The sequence below is a fragment of the Hippocampus guttulatus genome, chromosome 10 (assembly GCF_054856545.1).
Source record: "Hippocampus guttulatus isolate MCC_2025c chromosome 10, RoL_Hgut_1.0, whole genome shotgun sequence".
Lineage (NCBI taxonomy): Eukaryota > Metazoa > Chordata > Actinopteri > Syngnathiformes > Syngnathidae > Hippocampus > Hippocampus guttulatus.
In genome coordinates this window covers 4,926,499-4,947,790 of record NC_141270.1, presented here as the reverse complement: position 1 = coordinate 4,947,790, position 21,292 = coordinate 4,926,499, and the positions used below count along the sequence as shown (strand labels likewise).

At 42.0% G+C, this 21,292-nt stretch overlaps 2 protein-coding genes across 5 annotated transcripts in view; one reads left to right on the top strand and one right to left on the bottom strand.

The window, feature by feature from the left end:
• Nucleotides 1-909: 909 nt before the first annotated feature.
• Nucleotides 910-2,368, top strand: tppp3 (tubulin polymerization-promoting protein family member 3). Its single transcript, XM_086121972.1, has 3 exons — nucleotides 910-1,103; nucleotides 1,530-1,683; nucleotides 2,084-2,368. The coding sequence occupies exons 1-3, from the start codon at nucleotides 916-918 to the stop codon at nucleotides 2,276-2,278; spliced, it is 537 nt and encodes a 178-aa protein (XP_085978098.1). The 5' UTR covers nucleotides 910-915; the 3' UTR covers nucleotides 2,279-2,368.
• Nucleotides 2,369-2,934: 566 nt separating this feature from the next.
• The window catches only part of efemp1 (EGF-like fibulin extracellular matrix protein 1), a 42,671-nt gene continuing 24,313 nt past the window's right edge, over nucleotides 2,935-21,292 (bottom strand). For 3 of the 4 annotated variants that reach the window (XM_086121968.1, XM_086121969.1, XM_086121971.1), the window contains 7 exons: nucleotides 9,290-9,412; nucleotides 8,848-8,967; nucleotides 7,421-7,540; nucleotides 6,978-7,097; nucleotides 5,115-5,241; nucleotides 4,839-5,031; nucleotides 2,935-4,490 (listed from right to left, as the gene is read on the bottom strand). In XM_086121968.1, coding sequence (XP_085978094.1) covers nucleotides 4,329-4,490; nucleotides 4,839-5,031; nucleotides 5,115-5,241; nucleotides 6,978-7,097; nucleotides 7,421-7,540; nucleotides 8,848-8,967; nucleotides 9,290-9,412 — 965 coding nt within the window. In that variant the 3' untranslated portion in view covers nucleotides 2,935-4,328. The remainder of the gene's footprint in view (nucleotides 4,491-4,838; nucleotides 5,032-5,114; nucleotides 5,242-6,977; nucleotides 7,098-7,420; nucleotides 7,541-8,847; nucleotides 8,968-9,289; nucleotides 9,413-21,292) is intronic. The other variant, XM_086121970.1, reaches the window with a different exon arrangement.

The following is a 21,292-nucleotide window of genomic DNA, read 5'->3' as shown; positions in this document are numbered from 1 at the left end:
AACGAAGCGTACGTCCGCGCACCAAATCAATAAGACGAAGCCGCGTTGCTGTGACGTCACAGACGTGACAAATATCAAACATAAGGAATGTCTCCAAACGTTATTTTGTTTGTGTTTCTGCCGCTGGTGCTTGTTGGTCAATGGAACTGCCTCATTTCAAATTAAATATTCGCCACGCTTAGGAAACAACAACTTCAAGGTTTGTTGCTTGAAATTACACATAGGATCCAGGCAATGGAACGCATTGCAGAGGTGGTTGGCGACATCAAATGATAATACATTTTTCTTTAAAATATTTGAAATGTCATGAAGGGACCTTTGCTGTTTGGCGCGTGAGGTCGCAAAACTGGAAAGCTGACTTCGGGTTCTTTCGGCTTTTTCCGACTTTTCCCGACTCGTGTCCCGTCTTTCCGCTTCGATATAGTGAGGTGTTGAAGTTTAGTTTGTCGCCTAGTAAATGTGCTTTTTTTCTTGACGAAAGGGTTTTAGTATGGCATCTTATCACGTTAAAATGCATCTCCATTTTTTAAAGAAAAAAATACAATGCCTTGAACCATTCAAATTTTCATTTATCTTCAGCTAAATGACATAAAATACTTTTAATTTGTATTCTACTTCTTCTCTTTCTATTTTTTACCTACTAGTCCTGGTTCTTGTTCTACTATGTCTACTGGTTCTTGTTCTACTATGTCTACTTTTATTTATACTTCTTATTTTATTTTTAGTTCTGCTGAGACCTCTTTCAATTCTACTTCAGTTTTGGTTCTACTTCTGTTGTCAGCTTTTTCTGTTTTTCTTCTTCTAATTCTAGTTCTTGTTCGACATCTACTTCTATTTTTTTGTTCTACCTTTTCTTGTTTTACTTCCGTTTGTGATCGTATTGTCATTGTGTTTGTATTTACTGCAGGCCAAGTGATGGCAGAGAACGTGAACTCGGAGTCGCTGTTAGATGCGTTTAGTCGTTTTGCGGTCCATGGAGACACCATGGCCAGCGGAAAGGAAATGAACGGGAAGAACTGGGCCAAACTCTGCAAGGATTGCAAGATCATGGATGGCAAGAACGTCAACGGAACTGACGTTGACATCGTCTTCTCCAAAGTCAAGTGAGAATGTCTGCATCGCACCTTCCCCAGGCAGTTGTTCGGGAAGTGAAGTCAAGATCTGTTATTTTGCTTGTGAGTATCATAGCGCGAGTTGTGGCCTACAGCAGCTTCTTGCAGGTGTTGAATTTGTTGAGTTTGACTGTCCCGTTCAATAAAACGTCTGAAAATGCATTCGCCAAAGTGGCGTTTGCCATTTATTGAATGGCACTGTCAAAACAAATGCAAAATGGAAACACTCACAAGGAGCATGATTGAGATGCCAACACTGAACTAACTGCATGCTAATGAAACCAATGCAACCGATTCCAGGGTCTTGATGTCACTCACTTCGTTCAAGGTTGGGGAAAAACTGGTGGTAAAGGGCACTCCAGGCCTCCATCAAGTCATTGAGTCTCCAAGTGCGTTTGTGTATTTGTGTTCGTGTAGGCAGAAGTCATCCCGTGTGATCACCTTCAATGAGTTCTTGCAAGCACTGCAGGAGTTAGCGCCAAAGAGGTTCAACGGCAAAAGCCATGAGGAGGCCATCACGGCCATCTACCAGCTGGTAGAGGCCGGAGAGCCCAGCAAATTTGGAGTCACGGTCAGGAAAACACAAAATACGACAACACAAGAACAAGAATCTTGTCTTGAGTTTTTACTGGAAAATTACATGATTTTCTTCAGCGAAAAAAAAAAGAAAATTGATAAAAAATTGCACTGGGAAAACAAAATCCACAAGGCTTAGCATTAGCGTTTAGCATTGTGGTTATTTAAGAAAGGCATTTTGTAAATATGTTAGGTTAGCAATGTTATCAGTATTACAACTCGTGTTAAGATTAGATTTCACAACGGTTATTAAGATTGAGTGCATGAGGGTTAGCATTAGCATCGACGTTTGGGTTAGAATTAGCGTTAGTATTCTGTTTAGGGTGTAAAATTGTAACTACAGTCATTTCACGGTGAAGTGTGAGTGTATTGTCTTTTTTTTTGGTGTTACTCAGAAGGCTGTAAAAGCTGGGGCTGTCGGACGTCTGACCGACACGTCATTGTACACGGGGTCACACAAGGAACGCTTTGACGAGAGCGGACGAGGTCGAGGACGCGAGGGCCGAGAGGACACCGTCAACGACTCGGGATACGTTAGCTCCTACAAAAATGAAGGGACGTACGATGCTAAAATGAGGGATGAAAAATGAATCCACTGCGTACACACAATCAGGAAGTATAAGCAGCCTTCAAGTTTGACCCCCCACATGTTCAATGGGTGCTACTTCCTGCCAAGTGAAAGAAAATAAAAACCATAATTAAATACTGTACTTCCTGTTGCTACTTTTGTGTGTGTGTGTGTGAGAGAGAATGATGCAGACAAAAAAAGGTCTAACTGCCTATAGATGGCACACGATGGCGGCAAAGCACTTTTTTCCTATTAGACAACGATAAGCTCTTACTTCAGTTCAACATGTTCTTTGCACCAAGGCGAAGCCAGACGCCGAAGCAATATTTTGAGGCTTTTTTTTGTAAACATGATTGGTTCTCCCTAAAAAATCCAGATATCTATATACTGTAATGTTTAGTTTCCCCATGATATCCCAGCTAAATCTGGTTTTTTTTGGGTGTAAGATATGTGTTGTCGAAATTCCCCACTACATCAAAGAAGTACATTTTTGACATCACATGTCCACAGTTGTCAAAGGTCATCATCATTCAGTGTGTTTTTTGGAGTTATGAATGTCAAAGAATGAATTGAGCTTGTATCTCAAAGCACCACTAGTACTGATCATATACTGTATTCAAACAGGGGTCTTATAAAATAATAAAAAATTCAATTGCAACTAGAAGACGCTTAAAGGAGTTATTTCTTGTAAATCATTTTATTCCACAATATAAATTTTGCTCCTCTGAGTACAAACATTCGATACAAGCTACGTATTTCAAAAAATATATTTTAAATATGAGACCCAAAAAAATATATTGATATAAACAATATATGGAAAGCATTAACAGCTGGATTAGTGCTAAGCGTGATCGGGGAATTTTTGCTCCTGTCTCTTTAAGGCACGATGGTAGATGATAATACGTACATTTTTTTAAGTGAGTAACACACACACACACACACACACACACACACACACACACACACACACACACACGTCCTCCATATGTGCTGCATTAAAGAGCCATGACGATGTAATGTGTGAAGCAACACTGGGGCTGAGTGACCCACCAGTCGGCCTGTTGGCTAGCTTGTGTCCACATTTCCTGTTATTGGCGTTGGAAGTACATCGGTGCAAAGTATAAACAGCTCGGCCACATTAAGGACGCCCTTTGAGGCAACTTTTTTTCTCTCTCTCTCTCTCTCACACACACACACACACACACACACACACACACACACACACACACACACACACACACGCACGCGCACACCTAGCTATGTACATGACTTAATGCGTCTGAACAGAGCGACTCATTGGCAAGATACCCTCCCTGAAGCTTTCTGGGAAATTGTTACTCATGAGCACAACAGTGCACCAACTTCTCGATTGTGATGAGGATGGACTTACTGATGGTGGTGGTGAAAATGTCATTTAAAAACGTAATATAGTTGTGCCTTGGCTGGGTTTACATTATTCAATGTATCTATAGATTTTTCATGAATGTGTAGCTTTTTGATGAAATATGTTATGATTTAAAAAAAAACTGTATGCAAACTCAAATTAAAGCTAGATCTGATCCTGTTCGCGCATTTAAGCAAAATAAAACATTGCAAAATCCCACCGGCGTTTATGACTGCCAACACAATTGCATATTCATACATATTCATGCATGCATTGTTCAAACAGGCTCAATACATACTGTCGGATATCAAACCTGTTTGAATCTGGATTCAAACCAGATAATGTCATTTAACATAGTCAGGTGTTTATAGGTGTGTCACCTTATATCCAATTTGGACGAAATTGTTTATGTTCATACAGGCATTCAACACAATGTCAAATCTATCTCAGTCTGGATCCGATCCAGATAAGTCCTTTTAAGTATTTTAAAACTCTTTTTTGTGGCAATTTAGAAGCACTTCTCTTGATTGAGGTGTACACCTTATATGACACACTAACGGAGTAAAACGTTCTGAAATGTTTTGTCTTGATCTCATTTTTTTTCCCCACAAAACCTGGCGGTTGGGTATGGGAAATGTACAGTATGCTAGGCGGAGACAGACTTTGGCTGCGTTACGGCGGCGGACGCTCAGAAGGCATACGCCCCCACGATGACGGTGAGCCTCAGCAGGGAGCTGGAGTGGTAGTTCATGGTCAGGTGGTGCGTGATCATCTCCAGGTCCACCACATACTCCCTGGGGCCCGACAGGGGCTTGGTGAGCACCAGCATGGCACTGGCGTTGCTAGAACGCTGCGGGTGGGGGGGAAGAGAAGGAAGGTAGTTCACTCACTTGGCCACGCACATTAAACGCACACATACACCAGTTGGGGCCAATTGATTCAAGTAGTGGACCGGTCCATTTTTTTCCCCCAATTTTTGACCCAACATTTCTTCAAGTGGATGATTTATACAATGCAGTACTATTTTTTTTAATAAGAACCATATCACCCCTCGCCCACAAAAACAAAAAAGTTTTTTGAGGGGGAGGGGCTGTAATATTTAAATTAATTTCAATGGGGAAAATTGATTCATTGATTTGTAATTGAGTTCGGAACAACACATTGTTTTGTACAAATCTCAGCAAACCATACGACTTACCCGGAGGAAAAAGTCACCCGCCTCATTACCGGCTTTGATCCTGAAGGTGTTGTGTGTGTTGGCGTAGATGTTGGTGGCTTGAATCTGGAAGATGTCAGCGGGCACGGGCCGCTCGGCCTGGATGCTCATGTACTTGTAGACGATGGATGGCGGCAGGCCCTGGCACTTGGCCTGAGAGCGGCAGATGCAGCGGCTGCCCAAAGGCAAAGCAATTGTCCGACATTTAGTGACTGAGCAACAAGGTAGGCGCAGAACGAGCGTGTAGCATTGACATACTTTTCTGAGGATTGGGTGTAAGGTGCCTCGCAGGGGTTTCTGGGATAGCAGCGGAAGCCGCCGTAGTAGTTCCAGCACATTTCATCGTCTTGGCAGTTGTGTGTGCCTGTCTCACACTCGTTCACGTCTAGTCATGACACCACAAAGAAACGACTTTGTGTGAAAATAATGGAACACACTAAAAATTGTGTGTGTGAGCCAGAACAAGTTCAGGGTGTCCCCCGCCTAATGCCCGAAGACAGCTGAGATAGGCTCCTGCATGCCCGCGACCTTCATGAGGATAAGCTGATTACAAAATGGATTGATGGAGAGTATTTGTTCCGTTAAATAATTTTTTAATTCCCAACAGACCATTATTTTCATTTCGATCTCATCAGTGGTTATCCGGCGATTAAGATGCTCACTTGGCTAGTTAGCTGTGCCTGCAGCTCTAAAATGCATCTTCCCTTTGGATATTCTGCTGGTGTGATGACTTTCAAGTGCCTTATTGCCTGCCATGAGTGCGCACGTCATGCAGAGAAAAGGTAGAAGAGCAAGGAGGGAGGAAAAAAAAATGTCACTTGGTAGCCAGCGTGTGGACAGGGGCTTCGTTCTTGCATGGCCGCTTCAGAGCGCCTCATTGTCAAGGCCCAAAATAAAATCCTGGCAAGGTTTTAAGCAGACATGTTTTCGCAGTTCAAAAATTTAGCCATCTGTAGGCAGAAGAAAGACGCTTGATGAAGTAGCATAAGTTTACTTACGTCATAGCAGCATTTTCTGATCGACAGTTGTCATGTTAGTCATGTTATTGATCATGTACTGCTCCAGATGATGTACGTGGCACAGTTCCTAGCTGAGCGGAGCTACTACAAACACACCAGAAGGTACCAAAATATGCAGCCTGCCATTCAGTAGTAGTTCTGGGGGGAATCCTGTACGGCTGACGCCAGTTACGCTAAGGGGCATTAGGAGCAAGGCCGGGAAAAAAATTTGCCCGGTCACAGGTAGCCCAAACCACAGGTCTATTTGTGGCACAGCAACGTGGATTCATCTCCTTCCTCGCACAAACGGCACGATTCATGGGCACCCCTTGAGAGGCCTGCACCTGACTGAGGCAGCGGGGGCAAAAACATAACATCAAATAAATCCACTTAAAAAAAAAACTAACACCGAGTGTGTGTGTGTGTGTGTGTGAGAATTCAGTGAGGTGGCTTAGAGGGGAGACACTGTGTTGATGTGTTGGTGGCTTGTTGTGCTGTTTCAGAGGGGAGGCCTCGTTCTAATCATGAGCCGCACAAAATAATTGGTTCATTGATTGACATGGATTCTCTTGATTTTCTTATCGGGTTAAAATGTTACTTACATTTTTGCCTGTACTGTTAAAAAAATGTAAATGATAGAGGTAATAACAATGACAGCTCTGATCATGGTGACAAATCATATCCGCCTGAACACAGAAGAAGATAATCTCTCAGTTTTACTGTGATCCTTACATGTGATTCTAAGACAGAAGTTCGTACACTCATTGGGAATCTCTTGTACTACACTAAACTAGTTCAAGTTCTGGATCGAGGGCAATATAAACTTCATTGAAATTTGTACCAGTGTCTCAGATTAAATGGCTATGACCAGTGGTGTTTCCCAGGGGTCAATCCTGGGACCCCTATTGTTCAATCTGTACATGCTTCCGTTAGGCCAGCTAATACCTAGCTATAAAGATGACACTGAAATTTACATGTAAACTGGGATAAACTCCAGCTAGTGAGGATAAGCGGTATGGAAAATGGATGGATGGACTGTGGCTTTAAGTAAAACTGGTCAGCGGCGCAAAAAACGGTTTAGGGAGTACTGGAGAAGACTGACTGATTGAGGACGTTGCAATACCTTGACACAACCTGTTGCCCTGCAGCTGGTACCCTTCTGGGCACTCACACGAGTAACTTCCCGGACTGTTGATGCATTGGTATTGACACATGTAGCTGGAGAAGCTGCATTCGTCAATGTCTGTACAGAAAACAGCAACATACATAATGACGTCATGATACACAAACATTTATGGATAGTGAGCTTTCATGTGTTTTTGTTTGTTTGTTTTTTAATGAACAGGAATTGCATTACTAACTTTCTGGATGAACTTAATTGTTGTGAATTTTGCCATTCAGCTCCTTATAGGAGAGCAGCAAGCCATGCAAAAAGCAGTGAAACACTGAACAGCGAGAGAAGGTCAAATTTTACCTTCATTCGGAAATTTCACCCAGAAACCCCAATTTTCCCAAACATTTGGGAAAAGCTAGTGGCGGTGCATGGATGTGATGTTTGGCGTTTACCTTGGCAGGAGATCAAATCCGGGGCCAGCTCGTGGCCTTGGTTGCACTGGCACATGTAGGAGCCAATCAGATTGTAGCAGTGGTGCTGACATGGATTCTGCGTGTCGCATTCGTTGACATCTGACAACGTGAGACAACGCAACCGGTTAGGATGCGCATTCTGCATTAATGAGTTACATTAATACACAGGTAGACAAATGCCGGGCTGGCAGTCTGTCAGCAGGAGGCCCTAACACAGTTTCCCATAAAAGCAAGGGCTGTGTTGTACTGCACAAACAACACCATTGAAAAGTTTGAGGCCAATAATTCATTCTGACTTTTAATTTCATTGATGATCGGCAGTCCTTTCAGAGCCTTTTTTGGCTAATTGTTCTGGGACCACCGAATAATTGTGTGTTCTGTGACCACCAAAAGAATAAAAGTAGACTCGGTTTTTTTCCCAGAAAAAAGAGTGTGTTTCGAAATTTTTCAGTTCTGTAGTAATTAGCAGTAGAAAATGGGTTGGATGGATGTTGACGCAAATATTTTTTGCGTTTGCGATATCTCAAATTTAAGTACAAAACAACATACAGTGAGAGATGGCTTTTGATGACAAGATATTACACAACTATGAAATATGCAGCGAGTGACGCGATCTCACCACATGGTTTGTCAGTGGCATTTTTACATGCCGTTTGTCATTCACAAATTGAACGGCATCCTCTTTCCTCACAATCTCACAAACACACACTTTCTACTACCTATACCATACTCAATTTATCACATTCATACAAACACTCTGTTGGAATGCGAGATGTCCGAACTTGTCCACCGTCCAGCCTGTTGTTTTTTTCTCTTCCTCAGAATTGAGGTGACAAGCCGAGTTTCACTGCCTTATTTATCTTCAACCCAGGATGCAACACTGCCATCTAAAGGCACCTGCTTGTCATTACAGTTATGTAAAAGCTTGACTTTCACAGATAAGCTGAGCGAGACGGCCCCACACCCACCCCCTCCACGCCGAGCTGGTGAAAAATATACTTAACAAAGATATTCATACGAGATGACGAATATAAATGTCCATGGCAGTGAATGAAATAACTTTTTTTATGAATAATCTGTTGAATATATACTTAAAATTATGGCAGCGGTGTCCGTAATAATTTGGCCTTCTTATTCCACCATGTCGTGCCGTGATTTAGTCAAGATGTGTGTGGTCTTATTTCGTGGTCTTCGCAAGCATTCTAACATACGCGATGACGATGACAACTAACAATTCCTGCGGTTCACTTGGCCTCCGTATTATTGAACCTGGCAGAGGATAAATAACGATGTCACTGTCAACGAAGCATACCGTGCTGCTTTTTTTACTACTTCCAAACATATACATACACACACACACCCACACACACACACATGCACGCATACTCGTCCTCTGCGTGACTTACCAATACAGCTGTGGTTGTTGGTGGCCAACTGGTGACCTGCATTGCACTCGCAGTAGTACGAGCCCTGAGTGTTCACACACGTGTGCATGCAGTAGTTGGACAGCGCACACTCGTCTCTGTCTGCAGAGAGACACGCGCACACACGCGCACACACACGCACCATGTGAACGGTTCCTTTGAGGGTCGTCGATTTACAATCCATCTGCCTGAAAGTTATGTCTGAGGCAATTTTTCAACGTGGTGAAAACGGTAATGCACTAGTTAGTAATCATAACTATCTCTGTAACTTCCTCAAAAGAAAATATGGATGTATTTCATGGCTTTCGGGGACAGCGGTTACTCCAGTGGGCAGTGGAAAGTCATTTTCCATTACGCCACTAGTATGCAAGGATGTACAGTATGTGTCGCAGTTATGATGTTTTAGGAAATGACAAAGACTGACCTACACATTGGTCTCTGTTCCTCTGATAGCCCGCAGGACACTGGCAGCTGAACGAGCCCCTGGTGTTGAAGCAAGTCTGCTCGGGCCCGCAAGTGTGTCGGCCTGTTGCGCACTCATCTATGTCTGCACTCCACACACACACACGCATGCACGCACGCACACACACACGTGTCCTCAAACATATGGCAAACATAGCCTAGCAATGCTATGCAAGATGAGGTTTTGTATCGTAAAAACACAGCCTTGGATACGCCGTCACCGAGGCGAAATGGGAAAATAAAATGGAGCAATGGCGAGAGTGTGATGCCATCGCGCGCGGGCAAGGAGAGCCAAAGTTGCTGATGAACTGTCACCCATTTATTGAAATGCAAACTATCAAACACACAAATAGAAAATGAAAACACTCTCAAGAAGCTGCTGTAGGCCACTACTCACACCCAGTCGTCCATATATGGACTAACTTGGAAAACGGTCACATACTTCCAAACTTCGGCTTGCCTGACATCGACATGACAGAAAAAACAAAACAAGGCTGAATGCAACCCTTGAAATTCATGAAATACAACTCATGAAACACAGTATATGATTGATCACCATCTGTTGCATCCCTCCCACCTACTCTTCTTCTTTCGAAACATATCACACGCACGCACGCACGCACGCACGCACGCACGCGCACACACACACACACACACACACACACACACACACACACACACACACACACACACACACACACACACACACACACACACACACACACACACACGATGAGCATCCAAACACGCCGATGCACTCCCATCCCAGCAGGCCCACCAGCAGTCCTCCTGGGTGGTCCCCCCAGTGCAGGCAGCCATTCGGCATCAGTTTCACAGTACGTCAAGTCAGTTATCCCCAATACCACACACACACACACACACACAGGATTAGGATAGAGGGAGTCGTTATTTTTGTGATTTGGCATGTGCACGGACCAAAAATAGTGCAAAAAAAAAAAAAGGATGTTTGCAGTGAGTGGAAAAAGCTAAAAATGTTCTGCTGCTGCTATTGCTGCTCGTTGATGTGAACAATGTGACGAAAAGAAAAGAGCCAAAATCTGTCAAAAGTGTGATGGAATTGTTCGGGTCATGTTACGCGTTAGACATTACGGGAAGTTGACTTTTAAATATTAAAACAAATAATAATAAATACAAATTGTTGGGTCCCTGGAGTCAGTCCCTTGCCATCTATCACATGTGAAATTCAACAAACAGTGATACTGGTGGTGAAACAGTGCTAATTGAGTTCATCGTACATAAAAAATAAAATAATAGTAATAATATCATCAAGCCAATTTAGCCCACTGAAAAGGCCAATCACGGCTCACCTGTTTTCTGAAGATGAGCCACGATTGGTTCTCACCTGAGCGCCAAGCAACTGTAATGTCAAAATGGCCGCCCCTTGACATGGCTATAAACGTTATAAATATTTATAAACGCAAATATTTTGCTGTTTAACTCTTATTCCTCAAACACAATACCGTATTAATCACAATGCCGTGTTTAGACGAGTGGGCGGCATTGAATATGGTCAAGAAAATTTTGGGCTTGACTTCCCCCTTTAACTCATTCGGTACCAGCCAATTCTAGACCAAGTCTGAAAAGACGTTTAAAAAAGTCTTTGGGAGTGAATGAGTTCAGAAAAGTCATCAAATATCAGAGCGAAAGATATTTGGGGTATTTTTTGTTAGCGTTTCATTTTGACCGGACAACATGTAAAAGGTTAAGACACCGTGTCAAATTGTGAAATTTTTTTTAAAAAAAAGCATAATAGGTCTCCTTTAATACAAACCCAAGCACGGAAGACCAAAGCTTTTGAAAGCGAGTGTCGGCCATCTAAATGCACCCGTAGTATCTGCCATCGGTACACTTTGGCGCAGTGGCGAGACAAAGAATTTAAGTGTGTTCACAGACAAAAGCGAGCTCGGTCCAATAAAGGGGCACCCTGAGAGACATCACGTGCAAACTTTATACGGGCACACACAAGGCTCCCCCACACGCCACTATATATTTAAATTTTAAAAAAAAAAGAAGAAAAAGGGATGAAAGCAGTGTTGTGGCGGAAATCCACGCTCACTGATGTGGCTTGGAAGGCGCCTGTGACGGACTTCAATAGCAGCACAGTAAAAGAAGGTAGTTGTCAAAGACAGGATGTGGTATTGCTGTTAAAAAAATGAAAAATAATGATGGCACCACCTGACCTCCTCTCTTAGTTCTAAATTGCCATTGACCTAATTATTTGAATATAATCAGTCACATAAATAATGACTCCCCATGTTTCTTTCTTATGTTTCTTCATATTTTTTCGACACGGTTTCTCAATATTGTGGAGGACCATCATTGAATGAGTGTCAATAAACAGACCGATGTACTTTTAATGTCAGGATCAAGTCAGGACCGCACCTTGCAGCTGGAGGTATGTGGTGATTCACAGGGACTGGAAATGGCGTGCCTCCTGTCAGCAGCCTCGCACAAACACCGGCGGTAAAAACTTCATATCACAATACTGACATGAAGCCACTAGAGCACCACTTCTTCAGATCACTACCTGCTAATTCCTGCCAGGCACTCACGGGTCTTGAATGAGTGGTGCTTTTTAACACTATGGACAATTGAGGCAAGCAGAAGTCCAAGTGGGCAGGCCTGACTCTGACTGGATGTTTTTATTGCAGAGCTGGGCAAAATGACTTTTAGCCAAATTCCTGCAGATGGGGGAAGTTGGTGATTAAGGGCGGAGGCCTTCATTTGTCCAAACACATTTTTGGAATAATGAAATACAAATCACACACACACGCACGCACACACACACACACACACACACACAAGTTTGGCATATTGGGCTTTGGGGTGAAATTTCAGGATGAACCTAAAATGCACTGCAATCATTCGAGGTGAACTTAATTTGACCTTCTGTCAACTTTTGAATGTTAAACTTTTCGGTGGTTATTCAAATAAATAATGTAGTTTCAGTTCTTTTTTTTCTTTTTAACACTTTCTTCTTTTTATACTTTGTTTTTCAAAACTTTTTTTAAAATGAAAAAACCTCTTAAGAAACGAAATTGTGTGTGTTTTAGGGGGCTAGAACGGATTAATTGGATTTACATTCATTTCAATGAGGAAAGATGATTTGACTTTTGATGGACTTGAGATACAAGTGTGGTAACAGGACGAATTAAAATCGTCTCTCATGGCGCCATCGCAGATTTGTTGGTGACGTTCTCCCCACGTTAGCAAGGGTTTTCTCCGGGTTCTCCGGTTCCCTCGCACATCCTAAAAACATGTATGGGAGGCGAATTATCCGTAAGTGTGATTGTGAGTGTTAATGGTTGTTCGCCTAAGTGTGCCCTGCGATTGACTGGCAACCAGTTCACGGTTTAAGGCCTCAGCATGCGCACAACCCTAGTGAGGATAAAGCGGTTCAGATGATGAACGTCTAAAAAATAAATAAATAAACACTGTCTTAAAAATCTGCAATACAGCACGGATGCGAATAATGAACCACTTGGTCTTGATTTTAACTGACTGGGCATTTTTGTTTCAATTTGAAATGACATCAAGATGAACTTGAGAACGGTTTCGCCCTGTCATGATTAAGACGAGAGAACCTGGCATGCAGTACTGTACATCGAAAAGTAAATTATTAGTACACGTGTGTGCGCTGTAAGGCAAAGAACGCTCTAAATAAAAGCATATGTGCAGCCGGGGGAACATCTCACACACTAACCGCTACTTCGCCGCTGAGCCTTTGATGCACTCCCAGTACTCGTGTGTGTGTGTGTGTGTGTGTGCGTGTGTGTGTGTGTGTGTGTGTGGTGAGGGGGCGGGAGGGTTTAATCCCATACTCGGTGGGCTCTCGGGTCCAGTAAATCCGCCCCAACTGTAACTTACTGCATGGAGTAAGTCCATATAGTTGACACATAAAACCTTTTTTTTTTTTTTAACTGCAACAAGCCACCAAAAGTGATGATGTGTGAGGTCATCCGCATTTGCTTGACACAGCTCTCTTGTTAGCAACACGCTCGAGCGAGGCTTTCCAAGGGACAAGTGGAAGTGGAAAGAATGAGGAGAGAGAGGGAAAAAAAAGGGTGGAGGACTTCTCTTATTTTATTTATTTTTTGTTGTTGTTGAAGATTTGAAGTTAGATTTATGGCGTGATGTCAGAATTTTAAAACTCCCTTTGCTCTTTTCGGGATTAATTCGAAAGGCCTCGTGGGAGTTTTGGAGGGGGAGCTCAAAGAATGCGTGTGTATAATAGTGTGTGTGTGGGTGTGGGAGTGTGATGTGGTTGCACATGAAAGTGCAGTACTGGGAAGTAAGAATTTAAAAATATGATGTTACTTTTCAGGTATCGGTATCAATAGTTTGGGAGTTTTCATGATCATTAATTTTGATTTCAGTTTGACTTTGTTTTTCAAATTCTGTAAATTTCAATTTTTTTTTACAATGAGTATGTTCGTTTTTATTGGTTGTATTTTTTTTGGGGGGGGGGGGGCTTTTTTTTTTTTAGTATTAGTTTGAGTTTTTTCACAGTTCTTTCGTGAACAACATTAACCCTGATCTGTACTTGAGTCTTTTTTCACTTTTCGTGAGCACAATTGCCCAAGTCATTTTGAACTTACTGTCATAATGTCAAAAAACACTGTGCTTTTTGAAAACGTCTTGTTTTCCCCAACATGATTCAAATGATTTGAGCACCTTCGCTATCAGGCTAAGATATAATATTGAGGGGTGCACATCGTTAGCGTAATTAGCATGGTGGTCAATGTCATTAATGAATGTTTTTGGAAAAGACAAAGAAAACACGAAAAAAGAAACAACTACCAAAACAAGTCCAGCTGCTTCAATTTAGATATTTTGGGAATTACCGGTATTCATTTTCCCCAAGGGTAATACACAATTCTTGCTTTTTACAGAAGGAATTGTTGTGTTCAGTAAATGTTTATCCTCTACAAGTATTTTTCCCCACCTCTGCTAAAATGGTTTTCACAGAACACCAGAGTGCAAAGAACAAGTCCAAAAAGATGAAAAAGTGCATGATCATTAATTTTTTTTTTTTATAAACGTCAGATTTATTCACTACATGTTGGGGCCTGTTGTAATTATCACTCCAGAGCATTTAGTCTTGTTTTCACTGAAGGGATCGCAATGGAAAAGCAGGAGGAGATCCAAGGAACATTTTGGACAGCATCGCTTTCTCTTTATGTATCTGGGATTACTGTATTGGATACCGATAATTGAATCTTTGCAAAAGGAAAAAATGGGGGGGGGGGGGGGGGTCACGCGGGCAAGAAGCGCGATGCTAGTGCAAAATCATATTTATGTCTGAGCTAAGCTGTAATGCACTGGCTTGCCACGGTAACATGATGCACACTTTCAACATGCGTACATGTATAGGTTTATGTATTGTGCATAAAAAGGCCAACAAAAATGTTACCAAAATAAATGTTGAACAACAAACAATTTAAAAAAGAATGACTGCAAATGTATTGAACTTAACATTTAAATACAACTGATCTGCAGTCATTCCTTCATGCGGATACGTGTACCGTTGTCGTACCACACGTTGAGAACAATCGGCTTAGAATGCTAAGTCGATTTGTTTGTTCTGTGCACGCGCAGTCTCATGAAAAAGCAGCTTTGACAGAAAAAAAAAATAATAAAATTAAAAATGGGAGTGCTTCCCTTTCAAAGCAAGCCGGAGCAGAAGGAAATCAAACGAAGCGAAGACATAACTCTTATTCGCATTAGAGCGTGAAATATTTCCGTGTTATGTTGTTGAGAGGGGAGTTTTAGTTACGTTGTAAGCCTGGCTCACTTTGATTTGTGCTCATAATCGGTCAGAAACATGCCCGATGTGTGCCAGGAACATTCCCTCTTTCACTCCTCTCTGGTAATAACCTGTCTTGCTCCCTGGGAAGTTGAATGCACCAGCAAAGACATACCACAAGAAAAAAATGATTGCGGAAAAAAAAAATCGGATTCATAAGTGTCCTACAACATTAACTTCAAAGTATGCAATCTCGTTACATTCAGTGTTTGTTCACCCATAGCAGAAGGAGAACAAGGTGATGCAGGAACAGATTAATAGCATTTCTATTCATTTCAATGGGGAAAGCTGATTTGTACAACAGATTTAATAATCATGATAAGAGTAATCTCACAAAAATATAATACGTAATGCATTTGGTATTACTTATGAATCAAGGGTTCGGTTCAGAAACAGGTGGATTTTTTCCCCCTGTAATGTCATAGCTATAAATTACAATGCATTGTCAAATCCGCAAAAAATAATATGAATAAATAAAGCGCTGCGTGGGGATTTATATGCACTGCGTATCCCTTTCCCGACATGAGGTCAACGGAAAGATCAGCACACGGTGAGCAGATGAGTGGAGGAAGCAGCTGGCCTCTGGACAGCCGCCACCAACAACAGCAGAACAACAGCTTTGTGGACACGTTCACCTAGGACACCGCGCAGAGGTGCTTGATCCCCGAGCACCCGTCGCTGATGTCAGCAAGCGGGGGGAAAACACCAACTACACAGGTGTTGCCTGCACCATGGATATGTGCGCCACAAAAAAATATATACATATATTTTGGGGTTACTACCTCCACCAAGTGGAAATGTGGCCAAATATGGACCCGAAGTCGTAAAACTAAGTCGGGGCCCTCTCAGTTGAACGTATCACATCCATCATCATCATATCTAACTACATTTAAATTCCTTATTCCGATCCAACATCAGACCTGAGAAATGCTTGGTTTATTCCCGTTGACTGTCACAAATTCTTGTCAGTTTCCAACTTTGAAAATTCCTAAAATTTCGCAACAATTTTCCTGACACTCAGATTTCCTTCAAACTAAATTTGCGCACCGCTATCTGGCATCGGGGTGCCACACACCCTTGCAGACAGACTCACAGGCAAATATCCTATATCCTCCGTGAAAAAAAAAAAAAAAAGACTCATGTTACTGCGGCTTACTGAGTCACTTACAGTAGTTGGTAAGCTCTTCTTTGTGTGAGTCGGCATGACTGTAATATACTGCCCCTCGGAGGCCAAATTGAAAACACCACAAGCAGCGGAGACGAATTAATCATGATGCCGTTTACTTCTTTACATTCTAGTTAATTGTGTTGTTATAAAGCACATTACTACAGAGTGCCATTTTCCCGATAAAAAAAAAAACAGACTTCAAAAAAAGTTATTATAATTTTTTTTTTAAAGGTTTAACCCTGGGACAGCGGTTACTACAATGGACAGCTGAATCATGTCTTCAGGTGACAGGGTGCATGAAAGGATTAAATTGAGCGGGAGCGGTAAAACTAAAAATGTTTGATTTGGTCTCTATATGTGAGATATCCGATGAATGGGGGTTCGCTGTCAGAGAAACACGGTTGCGTGTCTCCTTCCTCCAAATATCAGCGGGTTGTCAACGCGAGAGGTGAAACTGTAAAGGCAGCGTGGTGTTCCGCTCCCCCCGTGCTCCTCCCCCTGCCTGCTGCATTCCAGCTTCCCGCAGATCGATGTGATGGTTATCTGTCAAGGTGGTGAGTAATTTTTACCATCACAAAAGACGGCAGCAAACGAAAAAAGAAAAAAAAACAACCCGCTTTGACATTCCAGAGATACTCCTCCCGAGCCATTGCATGCTAATGGCAAAATGTTAGCACTCTGGGAAAAAAATTAAAAGTGTACAGGTTGCCCTTGTCTTAGCGGCACTAACACTTGGGAAATATTTCCATCACAACAGGTGAGGATGTCGGTGAAGTTCGCAAGGCGCGTGGGTGCTAAAGTAGCCGGCGTGACCTCGGCAAAAGAAGACGGGTAAACAGGAGGGGCAAGTCTGTTCTTGCCCCGCGCTGCAGTGCGTGAGTGTCTAATTTCGACCATGAAAAATACAATGATGCCTCGCCTTCGTGTCATGATCTGTGTTTTTTTAAAAAGTGGGGTTTTTTGTTTGTTTTTTTTCTCAAAAACAAAACAAAGGCAAATAAGAAATAACCACCAATATTTTAGACGGAAAGAAAACAGGGATCTGATTGGTTGATGTAAGGGATCAGGGCTGATGAGAACAGGTGGAAACAAAAACCGAGGAAGACATGAAAAAAGGCAAACAAAATTAGCTCCCAAAAAACGATTAAAAAAAATTACAATGTCTAAAAAATTCAGGGATTATAAAACAGTTATCTATTAATTTGATCATTCAATTAGCTGTCAGTTGATTTATTGGTGTGGCTCGAATGAGTGTTATCAATGATCAGGATTTTAGTATAGAGTGGTACGTTATGTATTTAATTTGTTCCAAAACCAACTGAATTCAGCAAAAAAAAAAAAAAAAAAAAAGATCCCCAGTAAAATTAATTGACAGGGTATTCATCCAATGTGTCTCTTTTTAATTTTAAAATTAGTTTTTAAAAGAAAATGCACTTTTAAGTGAAGATACCGCCGGACTGAAAAACAGCACTCCGAAGTAAAAAGGGGGGAAAAAAAAATTGTCATGGGCCACTTCAAGTCGCCTTTGAGGGTGGTCTTGGAAGGCGTCCCAAAATAATCACGCTAACCGCTTGTCAACAGTGCTAATGACTTATTAGACCACTTTTGATGGACAACATTCATTTGTGGGAGAGGGTGATCTCACCAATGCTGGAAATAAAACTTAAGAAGCGCAAATAAAACTTACAGCCAGCCACTTGTGGCCATCTTCCCTCGCATGCGTGTGCGCGTGTGTGCGTGTGTGTGTGTGTGTGTGTGTGTGTGTGTGTGTTTAGTGGGCGGGCGAGGTCATGGAAATGCAAGTATCATTAAGCTGTCACACTCCCACTTGAGTTTTATAGCTTGTGTGGCTGTTGAAAATGTCGCTGCCAATTTGTGTCACTACAACAACAAACCGAATGGGTTCAACATGAAGGACAAAGGGTTGTTGTTTTTTTTTTTTTCATATACTTGTCAAAAGATATCTGCAGGCTAATCGTTCATAAATAAAGAAGCTACTTCTATGACTGTCTCAATCAAAGGCAGACATTTTGGTCATTCATCATAGCGGATAATGAATACATGCTTGTGAGTAGTGTCGCATTATCTGTCTTCATGTGTCACCCCGCAGTTGTCCGTTGCCTAACGGGTGGTAAAAGCGCACCTAGCAATGCTCATTGAGCAAGTTCTTCGGACTTCTTTGAAAATGTTCAACCTCCGTCTACTATTCGATTGTTGCCTTGCTGTGGTTTAATCCAGCGGTATATTAATTTTTGGAATCTGTTTTTTTTCTTAAATGACCAGATTCTCCGTTTCATCCGTCTACAGTATGTCACTCTTGACGCAGGTCAAGGCGCGCTTCTCAGTCTTTGGAAAGTTTCTTTGGTAAGGGGAAAAGGCCCAGCCAGGAGACAGAAGAGGAGCCTACGACTTTCAAGAAAAGCACTCTACAACATTTTACTTGACAAAACCATATCGTAATGGCATAATTAAAATAGAACGTAAAGAAAGTTTTTTGCCCCCTTTTGGGCTACAATTACACAGGCGTTGCGCTGCTCCTTCTGATGGCCACCTGGGCGCAGTATAATGCACAATACGAATTTGCATGACGGTTTCAGCTATGCAGTCAAATTAGTAGATCTTTGCAGAGGATAAAGACTACATACCCTTTTGAGTATCATATTGTCTGTCTAGGAGAGTGTTGCTCCACAGTTTTTGTTCAACTGTCGGTTGCTTCACGGCTTACAACACTGTGACATACTGTATATCAAACCTATTTTGACAAAGTAAGGAGTAGAAAGTACAGACATTTGTGTTCACATGTGGGGAGTAATAGCAAAATAATGAAGACTCAAGTAAAGCACGGATACCTCATAAAGTATTTGTACTTCCCAACGCGGCTCTTTCTTGTCATATCATCATTTTTCTGTTCAAAACACTCCTTTGGCAGTCCAACATGTGGAAAATTGGCCGTGTCCTTTTCCCCGCCGAGTGTTTCGCTGATTTCTCGGGTTTACTTGCCACACAGACGCACGCACGCACGCACACACACACACACACACACTACATGGAGTCACCGGAAAACAAGTGAGGCGGCCCGTAAAAGCTGTGACGTTATTACGAGCCTTTCTGCGGTTGGGCGCTTTGCTACCACACTTTCATGTTTCCTTCGGGGTTTTTTTTGGGGGGGGGGGGGGTTCTCTTCTGCCCGGCCTGACGTTGCACTCCTGCTTTGACTCAACAGCAGTGAGTGCTGCCATGCACGCCCCAATAAAAGCTTACGATTCACAAAAAATACACACCTGAGGAATGCCATCACACGGATCGTTGCTTTAGGTGTAAAAAAATTGTTTAAAAAAAAATTAACAAAAAAAATCTGTTACTTTAGTTTTTACACCGGCAGCCACATGCCTGCTGCAGTTATTAAGGTAATCAATGTATTTATTTTGGTAAAATCAATCTGTTTTTCAATGAGTTGCTGAAGTCTACACGCCCTTGCTCAAATGCTACAAAAAAAAAGACCAAAATAACAAATTGTTAAGGTCACCGATAACCTGATCAGCTAAAAACTGTATTTATTAGAGGGGAAGGGGAAGTAAAAACAAAGAACTGATATAATTTGGTTGCATAAGTGTGCACACCCTTTATGACAGGTGATGGGACTGTGTGCAGCGTGAACCAATCTCATTCGAACTCATGTTAAATTGGAACCGGCACACAACCGCCACCATTTAAAGTGCCTTTGATTAACCCCAAGTAAGGTTAATCTGTTCTAGTAGGCTTTTCCTGTTTTTTGCGTTCTAGCAGAAGCATGAAGGACTTATATATTTAAAATTTAAAAAAACATTTTAGTAAGCTCCTTTTTACTTCTTTACTTTGCTTTACTTTGCCTTGAACTCTTGGTTGTCAATGCGATTAAAAATACGAAGCACATTGAGTTGACCTGTGAATGAAATGTGCTATATCAATGAAGCTGCTTTGCCTTGCCTTGCCTCACGTGGAACTGTTCATAATTCCGTCCACCTTGAACAAAATACCCAAAATGAGTAAAAACGATTAAAAAAAAGAAAAAGAAGAAGAAGAAATCCATTTCAATGAACCCATTTTCTTGGGAGAAATTGCCACAAATATTAGAGACTTTGGCAGTTCCACGATATTTAGAACCAGAATGGTCATTGAGTTTGATCCCCCCTTCAGAGTCAGGGAGCTCAACACGTTCGTTTGCTTTCTGAGGAGATGCCAAAAACATCATGCCACAAGTTCCATAAAACGTGACATCACACAAGCTTGCAACACATCTGGCGCGCACGCGTGCATGTGTCAAGCAGATGGATGAACACTTCACCTCTGGAGCGCTCAAGTCATTAACAAGTAATTATCCACCAGCGGCCCACGCTCCTGCTGTATTTGGCCAAGTGCAACAGAGGCATACTGATGATATTTTGGGAGATAAGGAGCCCCTTCAGGCCAAATATTTTTGAAGCGTGTCGAGTACGGAGGTGCTACGCAGATGTCGGTAATGGAGGATTCCAATTGGCAAGCGAGATGCTGTAAGCCACCTTGGCTACCAGTCAATTCGATCAAAGAGTGCAATGTTTAAAGGGGACGTAGAATGGAAAATGGACATTTTAATGACTTACTAACACATACTAGTATGTGTGTGTGTGTTTTTTTTTTTAATGAAGAAAATATCACCCTATAATAAATTGTTCTACTCATTATGGTGAACACACCGTGGTCTCTTGGGGGGTTAGGGGGGGGCAGTGTAATACAGAAATACGGACATACTTGGAGACAGCAGAGATGTCACAATTCTCCGGCAGTAAAATGAGTCGTTCTGCACAGAGGATAAAGAATATATCACTGAGTACTGTTGTATTGTCTCTCTACATGTGCTGCTGCCATGCTTGTGTTAAAATTGCTTGAAAGGGTAAGAACACAGCCACGCAGATGCTAACAATTTGCCCGGACGTATGGCATTTCCCAATGTT

What these genes read in the sequence shown, in the direction of transcription:
- tppp3 (XM_086121972.1), top strand. Translation starts at nt 916, where the DNA reads ATGGCAGAGAACGTGAACTCGGAGTCGCTGTTAGATGCGTTTAGTCGT. An exon ending in ATCGTCTTCTCCAAAGTCAA is followed by an intron (nt 1,104 to 1,529) that starts GTGAGAATGTCT and finishes GTGTTCGTGTAG; the next exon opens with GCAGAAGTCATCCCGTGTGA. An exon ending in CCAGCAAATTTGGAGTCACG is followed by an intron (nt 1,684 to 2,083) that starts GTCAGGAAAACA and finishes GGTGTTACTCAG; the next exon opens with AAGGCTGTAAAAGCTGGGGC.